The sequence below is a fragment of the Stegodyphus dumicola genome, chromosome X1 (assembly GCF_044657685.1).
Source record: "Stegodyphus dumicola isolate Sdum_Otavi_A_Nest chromosome X1, ASM4465768v1".
Classification (NCBI taxonomy): Eukaryota; Metazoa; Arthropoda; class Arachnida; order Araneae; family Eresidae; genus Stegodyphus; species Stegodyphus dumicola.
In genome coordinates, this window is record NC_140780.1 from 42,205,552 (window position 1) to 42,228,128 (window position 22,577).

At 31.4% G+C, this 22,577-nt stretch overlaps 1 protein-coding gene across 15 annotated transcripts in view; it reads left to right on the top strand.

The window, feature by feature from the left end:
• The window catches only part of LOC118199398 (fat-like cadherin-related tumor suppressor homolog), a 1,041,672-nt gene that overhangs the window by 981,057 nt on the left and 38,038 nt on the right, over positions 1-22,577 (top strand). For all 15 annotated transcript variants that reach the window (XM_085808597.1, XM_085808606.1, XM_085808602.1 and 12 more), the window contains 9 exons: positions 1,741-2,014; positions 2,333-2,638; positions 3,777-3,985; positions 7,457-7,604; positions 9,246-10,306; positions 11,150-11,303; positions 12,693-12,932; positions 19,172-19,558; positions 22,235-22,449. In XM_085808597.1, coding sequence (XP_085664723.1) covers positions 1,741-2,014; positions 2,333-2,638; positions 3,777-3,985; positions 7,457-7,604; positions 9,246-10,306; positions 11,150-11,303; positions 12,693-12,932; positions 19,172-19,558; positions 22,235-22,449 — 2,994 coding nt within the window. The remainder of the gene's footprint in view (positions 1-1,740; positions 2,015-2,332; positions 2,639-3,776; positions 3,986-7,456; positions 7,605-9,245; positions 10,307-11,149; positions 11,304-12,692; positions 12,933-19,171; positions 19,559-22,234; positions 22,450-22,577) is intronic.

A 22,577-nucleotide genomic window follows, 5' to 3' on the forward strand; every position in this document is an offset into this window, starting at 1 on the left:
GTATAACAAATTTTATTGTATTCTAATGAAAATTTTATGGTGTTGCAATTTTCACAAAGAGGAATCTACACAGTGTTCACAAATTCCTTACTCGGCCTTTATTTTTGCAACAGTTGGTCATAGACATATACTTCCAATTACCGAGATGTTTTAAATCATATAAACATTCATCTTTTGTCGTTTTTAAATTTAAAAAAAAAAAAGTAGTCCCATAAAAATTAGAAAATAAACTCTTTATACGGTCCCCTGTCCCCAATATTTAAGAAAATTTTATGCTCATTATAAAAAAGTAAAAGCAAAAAGTTTGACTCTCATACAATAGAAACTGACCGGAATATTTAATTTCAAAATTTGAGATTTTTGACATCATTTCCAACTTGTCTTGAAGGGTGTATAATTAAATTATAATAATTTAATGATGACTTTTTTAATACTAGTAGTTCGATTCAAAGCGGATGGGCTAGTTGTAGGAGCTTTTAATTGTTTTCTCCATGTGTAACGTGAATATGAGTCCGTTTACCTGAGAAAATTGTCTATGAAAGCATCCAGTCCCTTAGGCAGATAGCCCTTGTATGCTTTGCTATAACCAAATGCAGGGAGATTTTTTCCCGCTTAAGTTTCAAACACTGGTGTACTTTTGCTATCTGCTATTCTGCAACATTCTTTAATTTGTAATTTTCTTACAACTGATATGCGAAAAGAATATTCACAGATGTAATTGATGGGTTTTCAAATGCTAAAAATATATTACTAATATTCTCACATTTTTTTTTTTTTAAATTTAGAATCACAATCTAATAATCACACAGAAATTCATTAAACTAGAAAAATTATAATTTTTAGTTTCTAACGAATTGGCTATGTCCCAATACTTAAGTCTGCCAGTGTTTCATAGAACATGAATTCTATAAGATTCTATGAATATCTCCTTTTTGAAAAAATGATGTTGATTAATACTTTTTAAGACAATCTGCATCGAAATGCGCATTACTTAATCTATTAATACCAGAAACCTTTTTCTAAACTGGTATGAGAATTAAATTTTTAATTGCATACAAAAGCACACATTTCGCTTCCCGATTTGTGTATGGCCCATGAATGTAATCTCCGAATTTAAAATGAAATATCTCAGACATTTTTTGCTACATCTAAATCACATTTTTTGCATTTTATTTTTTATAATGATCAATTGTATTAGTTGCTTTAAACTGAGATTTTAAATTTAAAAAGGCCAAAACATGAATACTTGCATCATTTAAAACATCTTTGTAAGTGGAAGTGTATGTCTACAACCAGCACCTACAAACGTAAAAGCTTGGTAAGGTTTTAGCTGGATATATACATGTATGTGTGTGAGTTGGGAGGGGGTGTATTTATACATATAGGACTTTAACAACATTGTTAAACTACGTTTTTAAAAATCATTCTTGTTTAATTCAACAATTAATTGATTAAAAATATTGATAATTATAATTTTTTTGGCATTTTAGCAAGTTTTTTTGGGGGGGGGGGTAAGATCCTGCTTTAGCTTAGGTGCTTAATGAATTCCCTCCCCCTTTCCCAAACAAAACGTTACAACATGTGTAAGTGCTGTAAAAAAATTCATAGTGATATCAATTCAAAATTTTGACAGCTGCTAAAATGAAAACAAAGTTTTGGTTTCTGTGTCTAATTATCCATGTATTTTTAATAAATTTCATGATTTCATATTTGATACAAGTGCATTTTGTGGCATTGCAGGATTCACATGATTTTCTGCTTATGGCAACAGACAGTGGTTCACCAGGGCTGAGTGCTACTACTACAGTCCATATACAAGTAGTTGATATGAATGATAACCCTCCAAAATTTGAGCATTATGATTATGACTGTATGATTAGTGAAAATGCTCAAAGAGGACAGTTTGTTACTAGAGTTATTGCATCAGATCCAGATGAATCAGATCAGTCAAAATTAATATATTCAATTGTTGGTGGTAATGAGCAACAAGCATTTGCTATCAATTCTCAGTCTGGTATGTAAATTTGCTTATCTGTAACATATTTCCGTATTTAAAAATGTGTATTTTGTTTGATGTTTATGTTTAAAGTTTTGAAATGGTGTTTTCAATTTTAATATGATACAGTAAAATAATTTGATAAATAGACAAAAACTGATATTTTTTTTTATAATAAAATATCGGATTTAACAGAAAATCCTTATTACCGTTTACTGAGTGGGTAACATGATAGCATGATGAATAAAATTGCATTGACTTATTTTTAGATTTTTATTTCAAACAAAATCCATGTAAGGTTACTAAAAATATTTTTTTGATTTTTTTTTTCCCTAGGTATTATCACTCTTTCAAATTTACACCAATTCAGTAATCAGTCTGTGTACATATTAAATGTTTCTGTTACTGATGGCGTTTATTCTGGATATGCAAGAGTAAAGGTCAGCATTCTAGGTGAAAATAGCAATTCCCCTATTTTCACTCGCACTGTTTATGAAGTAGCAATACGGGAAAATTTACCCCCTGGTGCCTTAGTGACTACTGTTAAAGCTGCAGATATTGACCGAGGAGAATATGGGAAAATTACCTATAGTATTGAAAGTCAAGTTTATGATAAAATATTTATGATTGATCCTGAGACAGGTAAACATTGGTATTATATATTGTGATTTGTTTATATACTTAAATATTATTTATAAATACAATTAGAAACATCTCAACTATAAGAAATTTCCCAAATTAATTAATTAATTATTCAAATTATTTTATTTTAATTTAGTTCATTTTTAGTAATAAAGAAAAATAGAATTGTGATAGAAATGATGTTAAAATATAGAGTTCACATTTATATGAAAGTGTGAAAAATGGAATTTCGGTTATAAGAAGATCTAAATATGTTTGCTTAACTGTATGTATATATATATCCATTATTTTCTACATTCCAACAAACTTGAAGATAAATTTAAAAATAATGTATGAATTGTTTTTCTTTTCTATCCAAGTATTCAGGAGTGAAAAAAAAAATCACCTTCATCTGTTTTTCACAGTGTATTAAGGAACTTCTTGAATTTGATATCACATGTTGTGTGCAACGATTCTTCCTGATCAGATGACGAGATTGAAAAAAAAAATTATTAAAGACATTTCGAAGATACATGTTAATTTTTCCTTCTCAAACCTGTTTTTCTAATGCAAAAGATATGTTTGTGGGAGTTATTGATCACTACACATAATAAGAAATATTCTTTTCATTGAATTTTTTCCACTTATTATATAGTTAAGTATAATTTTTGTTTCAGCAAAAAATTCCATAGCAAAATTTTATAGCAACATTTACATTTGTAATTGTTCACAATCTGCCATTGGGGGGGAAACCATATAAATAGCGTATAACAAACCTATCAGCAAAACATAATCAAGAAACAATTAAACTGATTGAGGTTGTTGAAAATCGTATTTCACTAAAATTCTCGTAGTAGAATGGTTCCATAATTTTATTTGTTTTGAGCTCATTTTGTTGTAAGACATTTGGGTTATAAATCATAATTTCCCATCAACTCACATATGTAATGGATTGACAGCATTTGTTTAATTTTACAAGTTAATGAAAATATTCATAATTGTTAATACTTAGTTTTAACAAAGGTAAATGCTTATTGTTCAACTTTAAAGGACATATGTAACTTTTTATTGTGTGATATCTTGATTTTAAAATAAATCATTGAAATAATTTGATAAACACTTTTAGTATTGCTTGTAAAAGAAGCGTAATATTTTTCAGGTGTCCTTTATGCTCGTATTAGTTTTGACAGAGAGAAACATAGACTGTATGAAGTACCAATTGCAGCTTTTGATGGAGGTGGGAGACCTGGCTATTCTACTGTTCGTATCTCTGTAACCAATGATAATGATAACGCTCCACTCTTTACAGTTTCTGAATATAGAGCTTACGTATATGAGAATACTACTGTGGGAACAACAGTGCTACAGGTATATCATTCATGTTATAATCTATTAAAAATGTAAAAAATTAGCCAGAGTGCACTGCAGCACAGCTCTGGTATATCTGTTTTTCAGTAAAACCTTAATTCCATCTGAGTCACACTACAATGAGCTCTGGTATTTTGATTTATTATTTAGCCATTTGTTATTAATTTAATTTACCAACTTTTCATTTATTTATATGCATTTTATTTAATTTTATTGTTCATTATTTATTATTATTATTTAATTAATTTTCTCTGCTTTCTTGAGAACCTTCCATAGCAATCTGGCAATTCTAATTTTAGAAATTAAGCCCTGGTTTCCATTCAGTTCCATTCCTAGTTCCAAAACGTAGTTCACTTATACTTTTATGGTCCAAGACAGAGCTTAAATTGTGCCATAATTTTAGCCCGAGAGCACTGGAGCTCTAAATAAGACTTCTCCTACACTTCCTTAATGTAATTGAGTCACAATATCAGCAGAAAATTCTTTTACCTTGAAAATTTTATTTTGAAAATAAACAAGCCTTAAAATTCGACTCTTAACTTCTGAATGTATGCTTGTGTTTCCCTGGCTAAGAAATCCTTGGACATAGGGTGAGACATTTAAGGAAGCCACATGTCAAAGGTTCATTCTGCAGGAAGTGGAATGAAATTTAAAGGCTCATACTCACTGGGATTTATCTGAGCTACAAGCACAACTGACGTAGCCGACCAATCTCCAAACGCAGTTTTTTTCCATAAGTCAGGAAGTTGTAAAATCTGAACTGCAGGCATAGCAGAGCTAGTCGACACATGGAACTGACTCTGTTAGCTCAGATAAACCCCAGTGAGAAAGACTCTTAAGAGTGACTCTATTTTTCATTCCCCAAAGTACTAGAAATGATCATTGTAGTCATTCACATTCAATGCCAGTAAATTTAAATAGAAAAGACCGCTTGCAGAGTTTTTGGAATGATGTAACTGAGTAAGGGGACACAAAAGTTGTTAGTTGTACAGAAACTTATTGTTTGTTCCTAACTTCATCCTCGGCTCAGGTGAATGCAGTTTACTATAACAGGCTCTCTTGCAAGAGTGCTAAAAATGGTTTAATAGAAAATCTCTTTGCATCTCAAGGGAGTGGTAATGCAGGTTTCTTTATGGAAAGGCGTAGAATTTTGTAATATTCAAACGTTGATTGGCAGCAGTTTGACACAAAATCTCTTCGCATCTCAAGGGAGTGGTAATGCAGGTTTCCTTATGTAAAGGAGAAAAATAATCCGTAGAGTGTTGCTGTTTTTTCAAAACCTTATCTGTTGAAATAGTGCTTCCAATTTAAGGTTTCTCTGAATGTAAAATAATTTTTATACTGCAGCACACAATTTTTTAAAATTTAAAAATTTATCATTACTATTTTTAGCATTATTTACATGCTGAGTATGTAACTGTATAAAAGTGAAATTTTAGCTCTGCTTATGTTGAATTCTTGTTTTGATGTATATATAGTTCAAACTGTACTCATATTGAGCTCTTCTTTCTTGACCTCTCTGTAATGTTTCACTGGATAGCAGTGTAAGATTTTGCATCAAGTTTCCCAAAAAGAGGATAATTTAAAATGAATAATGTAATTATGCTGGATCATAAAAGTCATTTATATCCAGTCTCAGAATATGAATAATGAGAACTACTTCGGGAGATAAAATAACAGGGCTAAATTTTTGAAAAATGAGCAAAATCACTAAAAAACTTTGAAACAGTTTAGTTACCATAATTATTATGCATTATGTTTTTTTTCACAGAAGTTTTTAATGTAATTCTAGAAATCATCATCTTTTTTCTCTTAGTACTTCAAATTAATAAGATTATCACCTTAATTGATGATCTCAAATATCTGATGCCAGTTCTCCTACCAGTTTAGATGAAAAATGAATTGATTAACTCCAAGTTAAAAAAAAATTTTTTTTTTAGCTCATTTTTCATTTAATATGCAACTCCAGAGCCAAAGGTAGAGCGAGTGAGAGATTTGCTTCAGGTTAGATATGAGAGGGGCTTAAAAATTAAAATATTGTAAATTTATTTTTAATATGAAAGTACTAATAAATGTTCAGGATGTACAAATTTGAAATTTGTCTCAGCCGTTAAAAATCTGCCGATGTGGTTCCGTGTTGTGGTAGATATGAATATAGAAAATGCAAAATTTTTATACATAAATAAAATATTTGCAGAAAATACACATCACTGTCAACAAATTGCATATTTTTATTTGCAATACTTTTGCACTGTGGAGCCATATAAAAAGAGGCATCTTTATATGTTCTATTCGTAAATTAAATTTTTGGTCTGTATCTACAATGGTATATCTACTATAGTTACACTGAAACTAGAAACAAGATGTAAGTTTAACTATAATGCTTTGATTATAACTATAGTGCTCATTGTATATTTTTGTGATACTTCAGAGATGCTTTGTTAAAGAATGAAACTTCCTTTAACAAAACTAAATTTTTGTAACTTGAGGACTACTAGGGATGCACAAATTGTTAGTATAGGGAAGATGATAATTTGGATGTATATTTCAGTAGTATTAAAATCCCTTGAGAGAATTATTTGTCTAGAGGGATCTTTAGAGATATCATTATTTTCCATCTGAGAGAAACCATGAACATGTAAAATTCCATGCAGCCAGCATACACCATGTCCTATTCTAATGGCCTTTGTGCATTATGCTACAATAAACTGTCAGCATTTGCATTGTTGTCAGTGCTCAGTTAGTGGATTTTGGAAACCTTGTTGTGGTGAGTAGGAGCAGTGGACATTAATGGGAGACAGACTAATGTCAGCAGTATGATATTTTCTATGAAAGCTTAGTCTTTGCAGCTCATTATAAGAAATGTAAATTGACTTTTAGTATGCTATTTCCAGTTACAAATTTTAATGCTATAAAATAATACATGCACTTCTGAAACCTCATCTCCTTTGAGAGTAAATTACTTCTATTATTTCTTCGTTTAATTCAGCTGGATTGTTTATGATGCAAAGCTCTTTTTATTTCCTTTGGTGTATTCCAAAGCTGAAAGTTAAAATTATAATTTCTTTTTTAAAACTAATTAAATTTTTTGGTAGCTTTTTTGGTTCCACTTCTGCTTGCTCACCTCAGCCAAATGCTTTGCTTGCCTCATCCTTGTTCCAGCTCTGCACCATGTAATCAGAGCATTGGGGGGGGGAGATCAATTGTTTAACAATTCTGTATTCTTTTCAGTAGATGAATAATAAAACAGAGGAATGTATTATTTATCAAACAGAGCTTTTTATTATCATTTTTCACAATTTAAATTGTAGAAGTAGATAAATTATTTATTCCTTGTGATTTTTCATGATGAATATTTATGTAGAATGAGTCTAATAATCGATTTTTCTTTTTGCTTTTAATAAAAATTTGTATGACAAATCTTCTTTTTTAAACTTCATTTCAAACATGCACTCTTGAATTTTTATGTAGGTGCATGCAGTAGATGAAGATGATGATATTCACGCTGCTTCAATTGAATACAGTATATACTCAAATAATGCATCAACAATTACTGACTTTTTTGGAATTTCCAAAGATCTAGGTGAAGTTTATTTAAAAAAGAGTGTTTCTCAACTTGGTAAGCATGAAAAAAAAATTATTTTTATTAGCATTATAGCACTTAGTGTGAACAAAGGCAGTATAATACTTTATTGTTAACTTGTAAAATATCTTATTTCTTTGTGCTACATATAATGTTGGATAAATTCTGAGCTTAATATAAAGAATTTTTTAAAACATGCCATTCTTTTTGTTTAATTTGAATTTCTGTTTAATTTGAATGCTTTTTACATATAGAGGTTCAAAACTAGTGTAATACCCTTTTTTGTGAAAATCAAGTTAAATATACGTTTGGAAGTGCAAAGTAACAAACATTTTTGTGCTGTAATTAATGTTTAAATTTCTATGTACAAAGATACATTCTTTCTCTCTCCTTCTTCTTGAGCAACAAACGAGTCTATTCATCTATAATAAGAACTTATTGTAAGTAAAATGCATAACCTGAGCTTACTGTAAATGTACTTCAGATTATGCCTTTTACTTGACAGTATAGTAATTAGAAAAGGGGCTGCTGATGGACATCAGTTGCAATAACTGGAGTTAGATGCAATTTTTAAGTATAGCATATTTCACAATGAAATTTTTAAAATACTGTAATCCAAATTTAAAATCTTCAGTAGGTGAACTTTCACATGATTAAATGAGTGAAACTGCATCAGTTTAGCATTACTGAAAGACCAAATTAATGTAACACTTGCCAAAAGAAAAAGCTATGTTTTATGCTCCCAAATCTATTCCTCCTTTATACCATTCATATTCTAAACATTTTTTCCAATTTATTTTATTTGACTCTCATAGGTATCACAACATTAAGTGTTTGATGAGGAAAACAATGAACATAGTTTTAGCTAATTTTCTTCTAGCAGAATAGATATTAATTACCATATTTTGATCAACTTATTCTACACAGCTCTAAATGATCGACTGATATAAATTTTCTAGGTCATTTTTTTTCTTGTAGGATTTAATAGATCTGAATCTATTAATCTGATCTGTACAGGGAAAAAACATGCACCTTTTGAAGTCAACTGAAAAAAAAAGATCAGCTTTTATAAACAAAATTCAAGCTATGGAGATGAAAATTAAATGAAGATGCAGGCAACAAGTTTTTTTTTAATATTGCAGCAATTTTTGATGTCAAATGAACTTGATCTTTCTTAAGATATAAAAGCCATGTTTGAAGAGCACTTATCACAGCTAATTATGGGGTTTGAGAGATACTTTCAAAATGAAAATTTCATTAGTTTTGCATGGATTTGCATGGATCAAAAAGGATTAGTTTTGCTGTATTAACCATACTAATTATTACCGTATTAAGTTAACTGTATTAAAAGTATATGAAGTTGAAGCACAAAATGAAAATTATCTGTTGTAGTATAATGAAATAATCACTTTACTGTTCTTATAAAATTCAGAAGGAATTGCATTTATTTATAAACTGCTTTAAGGATAGTTTTGGATAAACGAAATTTTTCTGTAACTTTTTTAAGAACTGTCTGTGATTAATTTTAAATATGTCCAATGTTCATTTGTGATGATTTCTTTTTTTTTTTTTTTTTCATTTTAAGTAGGAAAAATTAACATCTATAGTGAATTGAAAGAGACCTTTTTTGTTATTATATGAAACTTTATTTCTCATAGTTCTTTTTTCACTTTACAGTCAATCAAGCTTTTCAGTTTTTTGTGAGAGCCCGAGACAGAGGTATTCCACCTCAAGAAAATGAAGTGCCAGTAAATGTTATAGTTGTCCCAAGTAATGTTGTTTTACCAAAATTCGAGCAGCAGCATTATGAATTTTTCATATCAGAGAAATCATCAATTGGAACTGTAGTATCAACTCTGAATGCTAGTAGTGCTGAACCTATACATTATGGATTTGTCACTGCACCAATAGATTCTATAGTAGAATTGCACCAGTCTGTGTTTAGTATCTCAGATGATGGAAAAATTATATTGAATTCTGCTTTAGACAGGGAATCAACAGCAACATACCAGCTTGTTGTAAAAGCTGAAACTAGTCTAAGTCCTCCACTTATCGCTTATTGTGATATTACAATAAATGTAATGGATGAAAATGATAATCGTCCCATTTTTGAATCCAATCCATATTTAATGACATTGGCTGAAAATATTGGAAAAGGTTCAAGTATTTTGAAAGTTGTAGCAAAGGATGCAGATTCTGGTTCAAACAGTGAGGTGGTATATTCGTTTGGATCTGATGTCGGCAATGCTGCAAATGTGTTTCGATTAGATCCCTCAACAGGCTGGATTACTACACTTGCTTCTCTGGATTATGAAACTCTCTCATGGTATAACTTTAGCATTGTAGCTAAAGACAAAGGTCATCCTCAACATTCTTCAGTAACAACAGTCATGCTTCGAATTCAAGACTATAACGATAATCCGCCAGAATTTGAAAGACAACACTATGATGCTGCAATATATGAACATGCAGTTCCTGGTACTGTAATTGTTACTTTAGAAATTAGGGATGCTGATTTTGAGCCAAGCAAAAATGACTTTTATATTATTAAAGGGAATCAAAAAGACCAATTCAATGTCAGGCAAAATGGTGAAATATTTGTTCATAAACCATTAGATAGGGAAACGACTGCAAATTATCTGCTGGAAGTGCTTGTAACAGATGGTCTTTTTGTTTCCAAGACGAGTGTGGCTATTGATGTTCTAGATACAAATGACAATCCTCCAGTATGTCTGAAGGTAAGAATTTCATTTTTTTTTTTTAAATTCATTCATGCAATTTCCTTTCTTTCTCTTTTATTCATTCTTCTCATATTCTGCATTTTAAAAACTTTACTTATTTCTGGAATATATTTTCTTTCAAACATATTGTGCTAGTGCTGTATTTTTATTTTTAATATATGTATTATTTTGTTAAAAAGTTAAGGACAAATTAAAACTAACATTCAACTCAATGAATAAAACTTTTCATTAATTGTCTTTATTTGCACATATATTTCTCATCAATGAGAATTTCCCTTCAGGAAGTATTTTAATATTTACCGTTAAAATTTGAATACCATATTATAATATTAAATTAGATAAAAAAAGTATCACTGTGGAGGTGAAGGAATTTTGTAAAATATCATTACCCATGGCACACATATTACCTATATTTTAATAGTCATAATTGTGGGGGAAAATGAAGATGATGTCACTCAGTAAATAATGAGGAATCCTTTTTCCACACCACAGAATATTTAATGATATAAAAAACTATAGATTAAATTGGGACATAACAGTGGCTTAGCGGCTTCTCATGCTAGTTGAAGACAAGGACAAGTTTGCATCACTTTTTATGTTTAAACAGTCACTCAATGGCTACTCGCACTCGCGATCATTGCAAAATCCATTGTCACCGCCTTCGGGCGTGGTCTCTGTCTATAGGTGTGCAGGCAATGAGGTTTCCCTGTCAGGTAGTGCCCTCTGGTGGCTGCAGGACTTACCATTCACACACAATTAAAATCTAGGATGCATATTAAATAATTTAAATATTTTAGGTGATTTTTCTGAAAATGTGCATAAACTGTATTTTTTTTCCAGTCAAAATATATTGAAAAGATATCTGAGGCTATTCCTCCATATTCTTACATACTTACTGTGGAAGCTTCAGATGCAGATGATGGGAAAAATGCTTTGCAGTTGTACAGTCTTACTGGAGCTGGAGCTACTGATTTTGTGATTGATTCTGCTACAGGTTAAAAATTATAAACTTGCTTTTTAAAGTTTTAGAAATTCATATTTGTATTATTTGAATTCTTTTTCTATATTTACATCAGAACTACTTAAGCCTCATATGCTGAACTGTATTAATTTTAACAGTGTTAAATGAATCATATTATAAAATCAACCCTATTTTAAAATGCTTAAAATTTCACAAAATTTGATATTTTTATGAAGCTCATGTTTATTCATTGATGTGCTATTTAAATGCCAGACAAATAAACCGAGATTAATTAATTCACAATGCAATCTGTTGGAACAATGCTAGTTGAAGATATTTTAGCACAAACCATAGTAAATGACTTTGCCGCTCTTTAATTAATATTACCACTAAGTAACTGTTTAATTTAATTGATATATTTGGTGCTGCATTACGATTAGCACCTTGAGTGTTTAGTTCACCTTTTATTAAATATTCAAGTGGAATTTGTTTCAGATTTAAATGTCGTATATTAAGAAAGTTGTGCAGTAGGGGGAAAAAACACAAATAGCATAATTAATATTAATAAAAGTATTTTATTTAATTTTCTTTTATTATAAATAAGTTTGTTTAGTTAATCGCTTACTTTTTAGCTGCTAAGGTCGTTAAGTCACCATGTGAATCTAACTGAACTGATAAATAAAAATTCAAAATATCTCAAAGCAATCAGTATGAAAACATAACTTTTTTTTTTTTTAATGTGCACATGAAATTAAGAAACTATTGACACAAGAATAGTCCACTCTTGTAATATCACACGCACTTAAAAGAACCTTTTTCTGATTTTGCAATTCTAGAATCATTATTCGATGTCTTTCTATGACATCTGATAATTTAAAATTGGTGGAAGCCTTTTCATTTTCTTTAAATATTGAAAGCCAGTTTTCTTCATGGACTGTATCTTCAATAACTTGTCATTCATGTGATGCAATTATATGTAGGTAGCCTTATTCAATGATGAGATTCAAATAAGTTAACAAATGGTTCGCTACTTAAATAAACAATAATTAGTAAACGAACTACACAAATAGCGATTAATTGCCTAAATAAATAATAAAATTTAATTCTAACATCTGATTTGCTGAACTAAAATATTTTAGGAAAAGGTTCTGCCGAAAGTGATGCGAACTGGCTAAATCCCACCGCAAGGCTTATTCTTCCCAATGTGGAAAATTTTTAATCCTTCTGTGATTATCAGGATTTTTTAACAAGTTATTCTGTAAAGAGACATTTAACTGAAGTTAAATAAGGTAATACAATTGGAAAAATATATTTACATAGAAAACAAAATATAGAATTAAAAGTAGAGTAAGAAAATGTAAAATGTTTATGTTATTAGTACTATCATGGTATTTTAAAAATTTTAATTTTCATTGTTTTCAGGTATTATTAAAACAGTCAAAAACCTAGATAGAGAGCAGCAATCACGCTATTTTTTGAAATCTCATGTCCAGGATAAAGGCCATCTGGAGTGGACATGTACTAGTTTAATTGAAATCCATCTGGAAGATGTGAATGATAATGCACCTCAGTTCACACAGCCAATTTTTACTGTTGCTGTTGCAGAAGATGTACCTGTTGGCTCACTCATTAGCAAAATTCATGCTGTTGATAAAGATTTAGGTATGTATCTTTGAAAATAAAATAACATGATATTCAGTCATAAAATTTACTATTGATGCCTGCAGCTATATATTTCAGATGTACTTTGAATAAATAGAGGTAAATAATTTCAGTGTTAAGTATTTATTTATGTTAATATTAACATGTTAATTTTACATAAACACTAATGATATTTTATTAGTATTATTGAGCAGCAATAATATTTGATTATTGTTTGTTCTAAGTAATTTATTGTTTTAAACTTGCTTGAAGAATATATATGGTAAATGAAAAGTCTTTATTTGGGAATCTTTGATGTTTCTTGATTAAAAGCTGGGGTGGGGAGTTCAAAGGTATAGTTCAGTAGCAGAAAATTCGGGGAATTTTGGGATTGCAATGTGACATTTAGCCCCCACCACAGGGTTTTGTGAAGTTAACCAGTATTTATTAATCGAAATGATGTTCGGAGCGGAGTGAATTATGAAAGGCTGTAGATAGTTTAAAGGCTTATTTCAGCAGAGAAGACATTTTGTACTTCCGTACTGAAACGAGTACATGTACGGGAGTTGTTGAAGTTAGTAATCTTTGTAAAATCTAATAAAAAAATTATCACTGACTTCTCTCTACGGGAAACCTGATTCTCATTTTCCGAGCTCTTGAAACACTTGGAATTACAATGGGCAAATGCGTATCTGTTCTTTATCCAATGGTAGTATCAAGCTTTGCTGAGGAATTTCTAGAAGTCTGGAATAGAAGCCCTTCTACCAGTTCTGCAAAGGATGCAAAGAAACTTGATGTCATTTCTCAAGTGTGAAGTAGAGGGCGTGGAAAGAATATTTTTCGTGATTTCACCCAAAATGGAGATACAAAGAGGCCCAAAAAAAATAAATATAATTTGGAACCTCAAAGAGGCAAAATTCTTACGACATTTATGCTGCTGACATCCACTAAAGAACCTGATAAAATGAAACAAAAATTCATATTTGATGAAGACATGCGAGTGCTTATAGTTTTAATGCTCAAAAACTGACATTGGAGGAAAGGCAGGAGATTAATAAAGGATTAGAAATTCTGTTTTATATGCTTTTTTCCTAGTCATTCAGTTAGCCATTACCCCATGTTTTTAAAAATGTCTCATTTGCAGTAAAAAACGTGTCCTTTGATAAACTGCAGACTTGCAACAAGCTTGGAAAGAAAAAATTTCTCTGGGAAAAGATGTTAACTTATCAAATGTAACTTCAGATCCAAAGGTATTCCTTCAGCCTTTCAAAGCCGACCTTATCTCTGGTGATAATAAAGAGAGACTAGTTAATGTGCTATGTGACACTGGCTCACAAAAGTTGTACATTTTAAGGGATATTGCAGAAGAGATGAAATAACCTGTAAGTCGTCAGAGCAACACTTAAACTTTTTGTTTGCTGGTGTTTCTACTAAAGAAGATAAGCATAACTGTTACAAAATAAAGTTAAAGAAACTAAATGGGATTATTGGAGGTACTAGGGCAAGAAGAATTAGCGTAATATTCATAAATTTTCCGGACTAGTTTCGAATTAAATGTAGAACCTTCGAAAGTGTTCCTGCAAATTTATGAATGTTACACTGATTCTTGTTACCTTAGCAGTTCCAATAATTGTTATTCGGTCTGTTATATTAATTCAGAATTAAATGGGAATTTCACTTACAATTTTGAAATCTTGGATCAAGATATTATATGTGAAAACGTACTGTCAATACGTAAAGGCCCATGGCCGGAGGAACTGAAATACTTGGTTGTTTTAACTGATGCTCTTCCCTTTTATGAACCTATTCAAGTCGTTATTGGGGTAGATATTATTAGCAGGCTTTCGGCAGGTGTAAGAAAAATATTGGCCTCATGTTTAGTTGCAGTCGAAACCCATCTTGGATGGAAATTAATGGGTAAAATCCCACGATATATACTTTAAGAGAAAACTTTGACTGTAACATCAGTGTTTGTGAAGGAAACGCAAATTGCTGATCTTTGGAGGCTAGATATAATTGGAATGAAGGATATAATCAAAACTGGAGGTGAATCTAAAAACTAAAGACTGCTTCCTAGAAACAGTGAAATTTAATTTAGATAATCGTTATGAACTTTATTTGCCATGGCCTGAACTTTTGCCTACAACGTTTATGGAAAATATAAAAATGTTTTTCTGGTATGGCTTGAATGTTACACGTCATTGAGGAAGCCCTCTAAATGCAGTGATTTTGTATGGAGCTACTTTCCTCATTGACCTATCATAAGAGAAACCAGCAGTATAATTTCCATTCAACCAGATTTTGATGCGTCAGCAGAGTAACAAAACCTTCTTTCCTTGATCGAATGTCTACAATGTGGGCCAAGTCTTGAGTTAATTATAAACATTTTATTAAAATTTAGGAAGAAGGAGCTTGAGCTTGGCTTCACAGCAGATATTAGAAACGCCATTTTACAAATAAGTGTTTGCTAAGGAAACAGGACTTCACGCATTTTCTTTGGTAAGAGAACTTAGAAGAGAAGAAATTAAAATCACTGCATTTGACAGCATTCACTTGTTTCGCCATACAAGAGCCGTTTATGGAGTTAGAGCAGCCTTTTCTTTCTGTTATCGAAACTAGTCAAGATTTGGTCCTTAAATTTGAAAAAAATCCTACAGCAAATTTTCTATGTTGACAGTGTTGTAGCCAGTGTTGACAGTTACACTGATTTAAAACATTTATTTCTAAATCCAGTCTGCTAATGCCAAAATGTGGTTTTGATCTCAGATAATGGGAATATACAGGAGGATGCAAAACTGAACAGGATTGGGAAACCCCTGTGTTGATGCTGAATTGTCAACTGGATTCTTCAAAATTTAATATTAGCTATATGAAAGAATTAAACCTTTTAAGAGGATAACTGAGCTATACTATTAGTAACTCAAAAGTTTTTCATCCCATTGGACAGACCTCTCCAGTTATGTTTTGCCGTAAGATAATGCTACAAAATGCTTGGGACATAGATGTGAAATTTGATACAGAAATCACTGATAATCTGAGAAAACTAGCAATATAGGGGCATTCCTCTTTCCGCCTCATGGCGCTAAGAGTCCCCTCACCCCACAGAACCAGGCACGGGGGTACAACTCTTGCCCTCGCACTTTAGAGAGAGGAACGCATCGCTTATGCGACACCGGTCATTGTCTATGATTTGCTACCTGCCAGTCGCTCGGACTGCCCGTCGCAGAGAGACATTACCCAGCGAATCCGGAGCGCTACCCCCCGGGCTACTAGAGCCATCTGCTCTAGGACGTGCCAGGCCCACGGCCCGGCCAATAAGTGACCTTTTCGGGGCCTCCAGAACCACTAGGTTCGTAATTTGTATACCCCCGTGGCCGAGACTGCCTAAGTACAGATCCTAGCCAGAAGCTTCGCAGACTTCTCTACGTTGACCCCCCCGGAGGGGGTAATCTGAGGAAAGAGTTCTTGCAGTGGTTTCAAGAACTAAAGATTCTACGAAATTCGGATTTCCAGATGGATTCCTGCTATAGTAAAAAACAAAACAAAAACAAAAAAAAAAAAAAAAAAATTGAAGCACTGCACAATTCACACTTTATGTGATGCTAGCAAAGATGCTTATGCTACTGCTGTATTTTTGAGTTTAGAAGAGGAAAAGTTCAGTTAAACTTTCACTACTCGCTGCTAAATTCAGTTCGGTAAAAAGTTGAAACACTGAACTGAAAGGACGTAAAACTTTATACTACTGGGGTGATTCAACTACTGTACTTGCGTGGATAGATATAGAAAAGAAATGGTCATTCTTTGTTCGAAATCGACTACAAGAGATACGAAAATCCTCCCGCATGGAATTATGTAGCTGGTGAACTAGAACCCACAGCGACTGTACATTGGAGCTGTACAGCGACACAGCTTTTGTCACTCAAATGTGGGGTTCCCACAACTGTTGACTGAACCTACTGATTTTTTTTTTTTTTAACTGTGGAAGCATCTTGAAGGAAGACTTTAATGAGGAAGAGATAGAAAAAGAAGTTAAATCTAAGAAATCTTTGGCTAACACTGAAAATATCCAGTATAATATGATCTATTCTTACTTCACTAAATACTCTTAAGTCGATCGTTTAATGGATTGGAATTTAAGATTTAAAAATATTTGTGTCTGCAGAAAAGGAGAAAGTACTGTAGAAGAACAAACTTCTGAATTAAAAAAAGCTGAGTTGAAATTAGTCCAGATGATTCAAAAAGAAACTTTCAAAGGAGAAGAAGATAAGAAATGTAAAAGCTTGCTTACTTAACCAGATGAAGATAAAATGATATGTGTCTAGACACGAATTATTAATAGAAAAGACACATATTTTCGGAAGCCAGTAGTTCAACCCTCAAATCACGAAATTGTCCTGAAGTTCATTAAACATTATCACAAGAATAATTTCCATTGTAGCCTTCAAATTTTTCAGACTGTACTACGCAAAATATTTTGGATTTTTAATGGGTGGAAAATAATATGCAAAATCATATCAAAGTGCGTCTTTTGTAACTTCAAAGAAACTACAAATGACGCATATTCTCTTCAAAGAAGCTGGAAGTTGATCCTAAACCGTTACCACAAAATCATGTTCAAGTGTTCAAGACGCCGTTTTTTTTTTTTTTTTTTTTCTTCCCAGATCAATAGGACTGGATGCAGCTGGACCATTATACACGAGCACTGCATGAGTACTGCTGTCCATCTGCGCCGTTTACCGCGCAGTGCATCTGGAACTTGTGAATGAGGCATTTTTTATGACTTTTTGTAGATTTGTTGCTAGACGAGGAAGATGCTGTGCTGTTTATTGTGACAAGATACTAATTTCATTGATACTGCTAATCTACTTTGTTTCTTGAACTGGAATAAAATTATAAGACAGCCTGGTGGAAAGATTTGTGAGAGCGGTTGATATGAATGATGAAGGACCTCTTAAAAACAACTGTTGGTTAAGCAGAATTGTTTTATGAAGAAATGGTGACGATTTATAGTGACTGTGAAGCGTTAAGGAATTCTCAACCTTTCACCTAACAATCTGAAGACGAAAAACTAGTTTTTATTTTTACATCACCTTCATTTTTGGATTAAGTTTAAAAGTTTAAAAGCGTTAAAAGATCCAACTATCAGTAATAAGACCCGAATTTTACCATGTAAATTAATGTATGAACTGCATAAAAGCAAAAACGTAAGATAAAAGGGACATTGATGTGAAAGAATAATCATGCTGTCCATCATCAGAACTTAAACCAAAGGATCAAATGTATACAAAATCTGCAAAGAGGTTTTAGAAATCAATTCAGAAGTGAATATCTATGGCTTCTCGTTCAGAGACCAAAAAAGATGCTTTTAAAATAGCCAATGGAGATATAGTAGTAATTGGAACAGACAACAGTAAAAGAATCAACTGGGCGTTGGGATTAATAACAGGATTTCTTCCTAGGAAGGGTGGATGTGTTGATTGTAAAAATACAAACGTCTTATTTGAAATTACTCTTTAATTCAACATGTCTATCCTTTAGAGGTTTTATTCACTAATGATATCGTAAGACCAGAAAAAGTAAATTGTATTGATATGGATTCAGTTGATAATGGGAGTATCCTAAAATGCAAATAAATAAAATAAGAAAGATAAAGGTTCCCGACAAACAGGATTTGTGAGAAATAAACTTAAGATTATTTATCCTATGTGTTGTTCCAACTTTTGTCATTTTTCAAATGTATGCTGCCACATATTGTGCATTGGTATTCAACATGATGTAAAAATATATTCTATAATGTGTGATTATAATTAGAAGGTGAAGGACATTAAGCATTTATTTTTTTTAAGTAGAATCACGTTAGCATTATATAAATACTAATGATGTTTTATTAACATAACTTGTGAGTGGCAGCAATATGTAGTTTCAGTTTATGGTTGTTCTAAAAAATTTATTATTTCAGACTTGCCTGGAAAAATGTGTGTTGGGAATCTTTGAAATGTAATGTTTCTTTATTAAAAGAAATGCCTTTGCCTATTAAATGCCTGTTAAAAGAAATGCCTGGAATTCAAAGTAGACAGTTTAGTAGCAGAAAATTCAGTGAATTTTCGCATTGGCATCTTACAGTTAGTTTTGAAATGACATTTTAATGACATTTAATGACATATTAATTTTAATGACACATATTGTTAAATTATTATTCAATATCATAGAAGTATTATACTTTAATACCGCACTAAATAATGTATGGCTTTTTTACTTAGGTGCAAGCAGAAAGATTAGTTATTCCTTTGTGAGCAATCCTCTTGGACAGTTTGAAATCAACAGCAAAACAGGAATTGTTCGTCTAAAAAGATCACTTGATCGGGAAACAGAATCGGAGTATAATTTAACTGTTCAAGCAACTGATCATGGAATACCTCCATTATCATCTACGGTTTTGCTTAGCATTTCTGTTCTTGATGTGAATGATAATCCTCCTGAATTCATGAACAAAATGATGTATGCTACTGTGTCTGAATCTGTGCCTGTTGGCACAGGAATCATTGTTGTTCATGCTACTAGTGAAGACATTGGAATTAATGCCGAGATATCATATTCTATTATTGGAGGAGATGAACAAGGAGTTTTTGAAATATCAGCGGTCACCGGTAAGTGCTTCAGATATGTTGTTGCAATCTAAATTAGTTAGTGAATGTATTTTTGTTTAAAACAGAAATAGCAATTTTATTTCTATGTAAAGAGAAACCAAAGTAGCTGCATTTAAGTTTACAATATACCAGTTCTGAATTTATTTTATTATCACAAATTATAAATTTTAATTCTTCCTCTTGCATTTAAGTGTTTGAAATATTCTCTTTTGAAATTTTGTGCTGTAAAGTACTGTTATTTTAAGTATGTGAATTTAAATTTCAATATTCTTAATATGCTTTTGATCAATAAGTAAATCTGATGTGCAAATAATCTTTAAATTTAATCTTCCTTTTTTTTTTATCGCAGAACTATTATAATACAGTACAAAGTCCGTAATCGGGACGTCCATTATCCGGAATGATCTATAATCCACAAAGCCACAAACTTTTTTTTGTATGCTTTACGCATGCACATTTAATGCGCGCTTCCGATACGCATGCCAGCATGCGCGCTTCCGATAGTGAAGAGAGTGACAGAGAGGTTATTGAAAACGAAAAAATTTCGATTGACAAGTTAGTTGGTATTCTCGACATAGCAATTACAGGACTTGAACAATGGAACTTTGTAACTGAACAAGAAATTATGTCTGTTTATAGAATTAAAGAGAAAGTATTAGCACAAAAAACGAAGCAACTTAAACAACTTACATTGAAAGAAATGTTTACTAAAGTAAGCAAATAATGATTAAGCTTTTTTTTTTTTTTTTTTTTTTAATTTTGATACCCTTTAGATCATAATTGCTCTTTATTTCATAAATTACTTTTTAATTGTATAATTTCTGCATGCCATCTTACCAGATTTAAGTTGATGATCTATAATCCGGAAAAAACCCTAATCCGGAATCGCCGAAGTCCCGATAAATCCGGATTACGGACTTTGCACTGTAGTATTTTTTACTACGATGAAACTTGTGTAGATGATTATCATTTACAGACTTGTCTACATGTCAAGTGCCAGGGTTTGTTTATACATATATATATGTGCTGTAAATAATAATTGCATGCTGAAAATTTGAATTTTGTTTATTATAAATTTCAATTATGGCCATGAAATTTTGCTTTATTAGTAAATTCTCACAATTCTCAAAAAATGAACATTTCATTTCAGAAATAATCTTTTTGTAGATTGGAGATTTCCAGTTACCTGGGATAAATATATATGGAACTTCGGTTACCTGAATCTCTTAATTACTTTCCTAAACCAAGAAAAATTAAAATATTTTTTTTTAAACTTTAAACTTTTGCTAATTTATTTATGATTGAAGAATTTTTCATTGAGTTTAATATAAGACAATTTAATGCATTGCTTATTTTTAAGTAATTATTAAAATAATTTAGGTAACTGTATAAAGTATTTCTCCCGCATTCTTCGCATGCCTTCGTGGTGTGGTGGTCTGCACGCTCAGCGCGTAATTGAGAGGTCAGTGGTTCGATTCCCGGCGAAGATGTTGCTAATTTTTCATATTTCCTGCTTCCAAAAGATACCTAATGTCTCTACAACTGTACACCGTAGCTTGATTTAACAGTTTTTGGTAGATATGTAGTCTCTAAAATATTAATGGAAAAGCAGCTATACACTATGTATTGGTTTACTTTTTTTTTAGCTTTGTTAACCATAATAACTGCCTCTTTTCTGAAAGTTTACCAAATAAACATGATGAGCTTATTTCAGTAATCTTTAAACGCAAGAAATTTTTGTGTTGCAATATGTAGCATATGAGAAATTGATTGCTTTTTATTAGCTGTGGTTCTATAGCAAAAATTGTTTTTTAAAAGTGTATTTTTTTGGCATACAAAAAAATATTAACTTGATAATCTTTGGTGAAATAAAATGTTGTAAATGAAAATGAAAACATTATTTCCTTGCATTACAATTAATAGTACATAATTGGCCTTCAGAAAAAAAATTGACCCACTTATTCAGATTTTTTTAATATTGAGATAGAATGTGATTCCTGTTATCCTACATAATTAGAGTTTTGCCTGTATACTTGGAATTGACTTTACTTAAAATGATATTTTTGATTAAACAATGGAAGTGAGTCAGTCAATGGAAGTGAATCAACAAATGGAAAGAGTCAAACGAATGGAAGTGAGTCAAACAAATGGAAGTGAATCAACAAATGGAAGTGAACAACAATGAGTGGATGTATTTGCATTTTAATTGGATCCTGGCTGAAAATTACCCAGTCAGCTGTAGAAAAATTGTTGGCATATGGAAATAGATATTTGATATTGTTCACTTATTAAACCGATGTTTCACAATGAAACAAAAATGTTAAGATGTGGTGCAAAATGTAGATGTAGAAATGCCTCATTAGAACCTTTATCTTTCCAGCTTAGAGAGAGTAATAATTTTTTTCTAATTCATAATTCTTGTGTGTGGTGTTAATTTTAATAGGGATATAGAAGCCAGAAAAGCATTTATATGATGAAATTTTAAAATTTGTTCTTCGATTCCTTGTACTTTATATATATATATATGTGTGTGTGTGTGTGTGTGTGTGTAACCTTCAAACATTAATCATCATTATTAAACAATTATGCATTTAATGACATTTATTTATTGTATGAAATTGCGAGTACATTTGAAGATAAATTTAGTTTTAGCTGTTTATTTAAATTTTGTTTCAGGTCAAGTAAAATTGGTAAAATCACTAGATTATGAATTTGTGCGAGATTACTTTTTAACTGTCCAGGCTGTTGATGGAGGGACACCTCCCCTGAGCAATCAAGCTGTAGTGAATATCACTGTGACTGATGCTAATGATAATGCCCCAGTCTTTAGTCAACCATCTTATCGTGCAATTATCAGGGAGGATGCTGTAGTTGGCAGTCAAGTAATTCAAGTGTGTATAATTTGAAATTATATAATATGAATATTTTTATAACCTCTAATAGATTTTATAGTTATGTGCCTTGAACACATCTTTCTATCATTTAATTGGACAAAGTAGGATGCTAATGTTTTCACTTT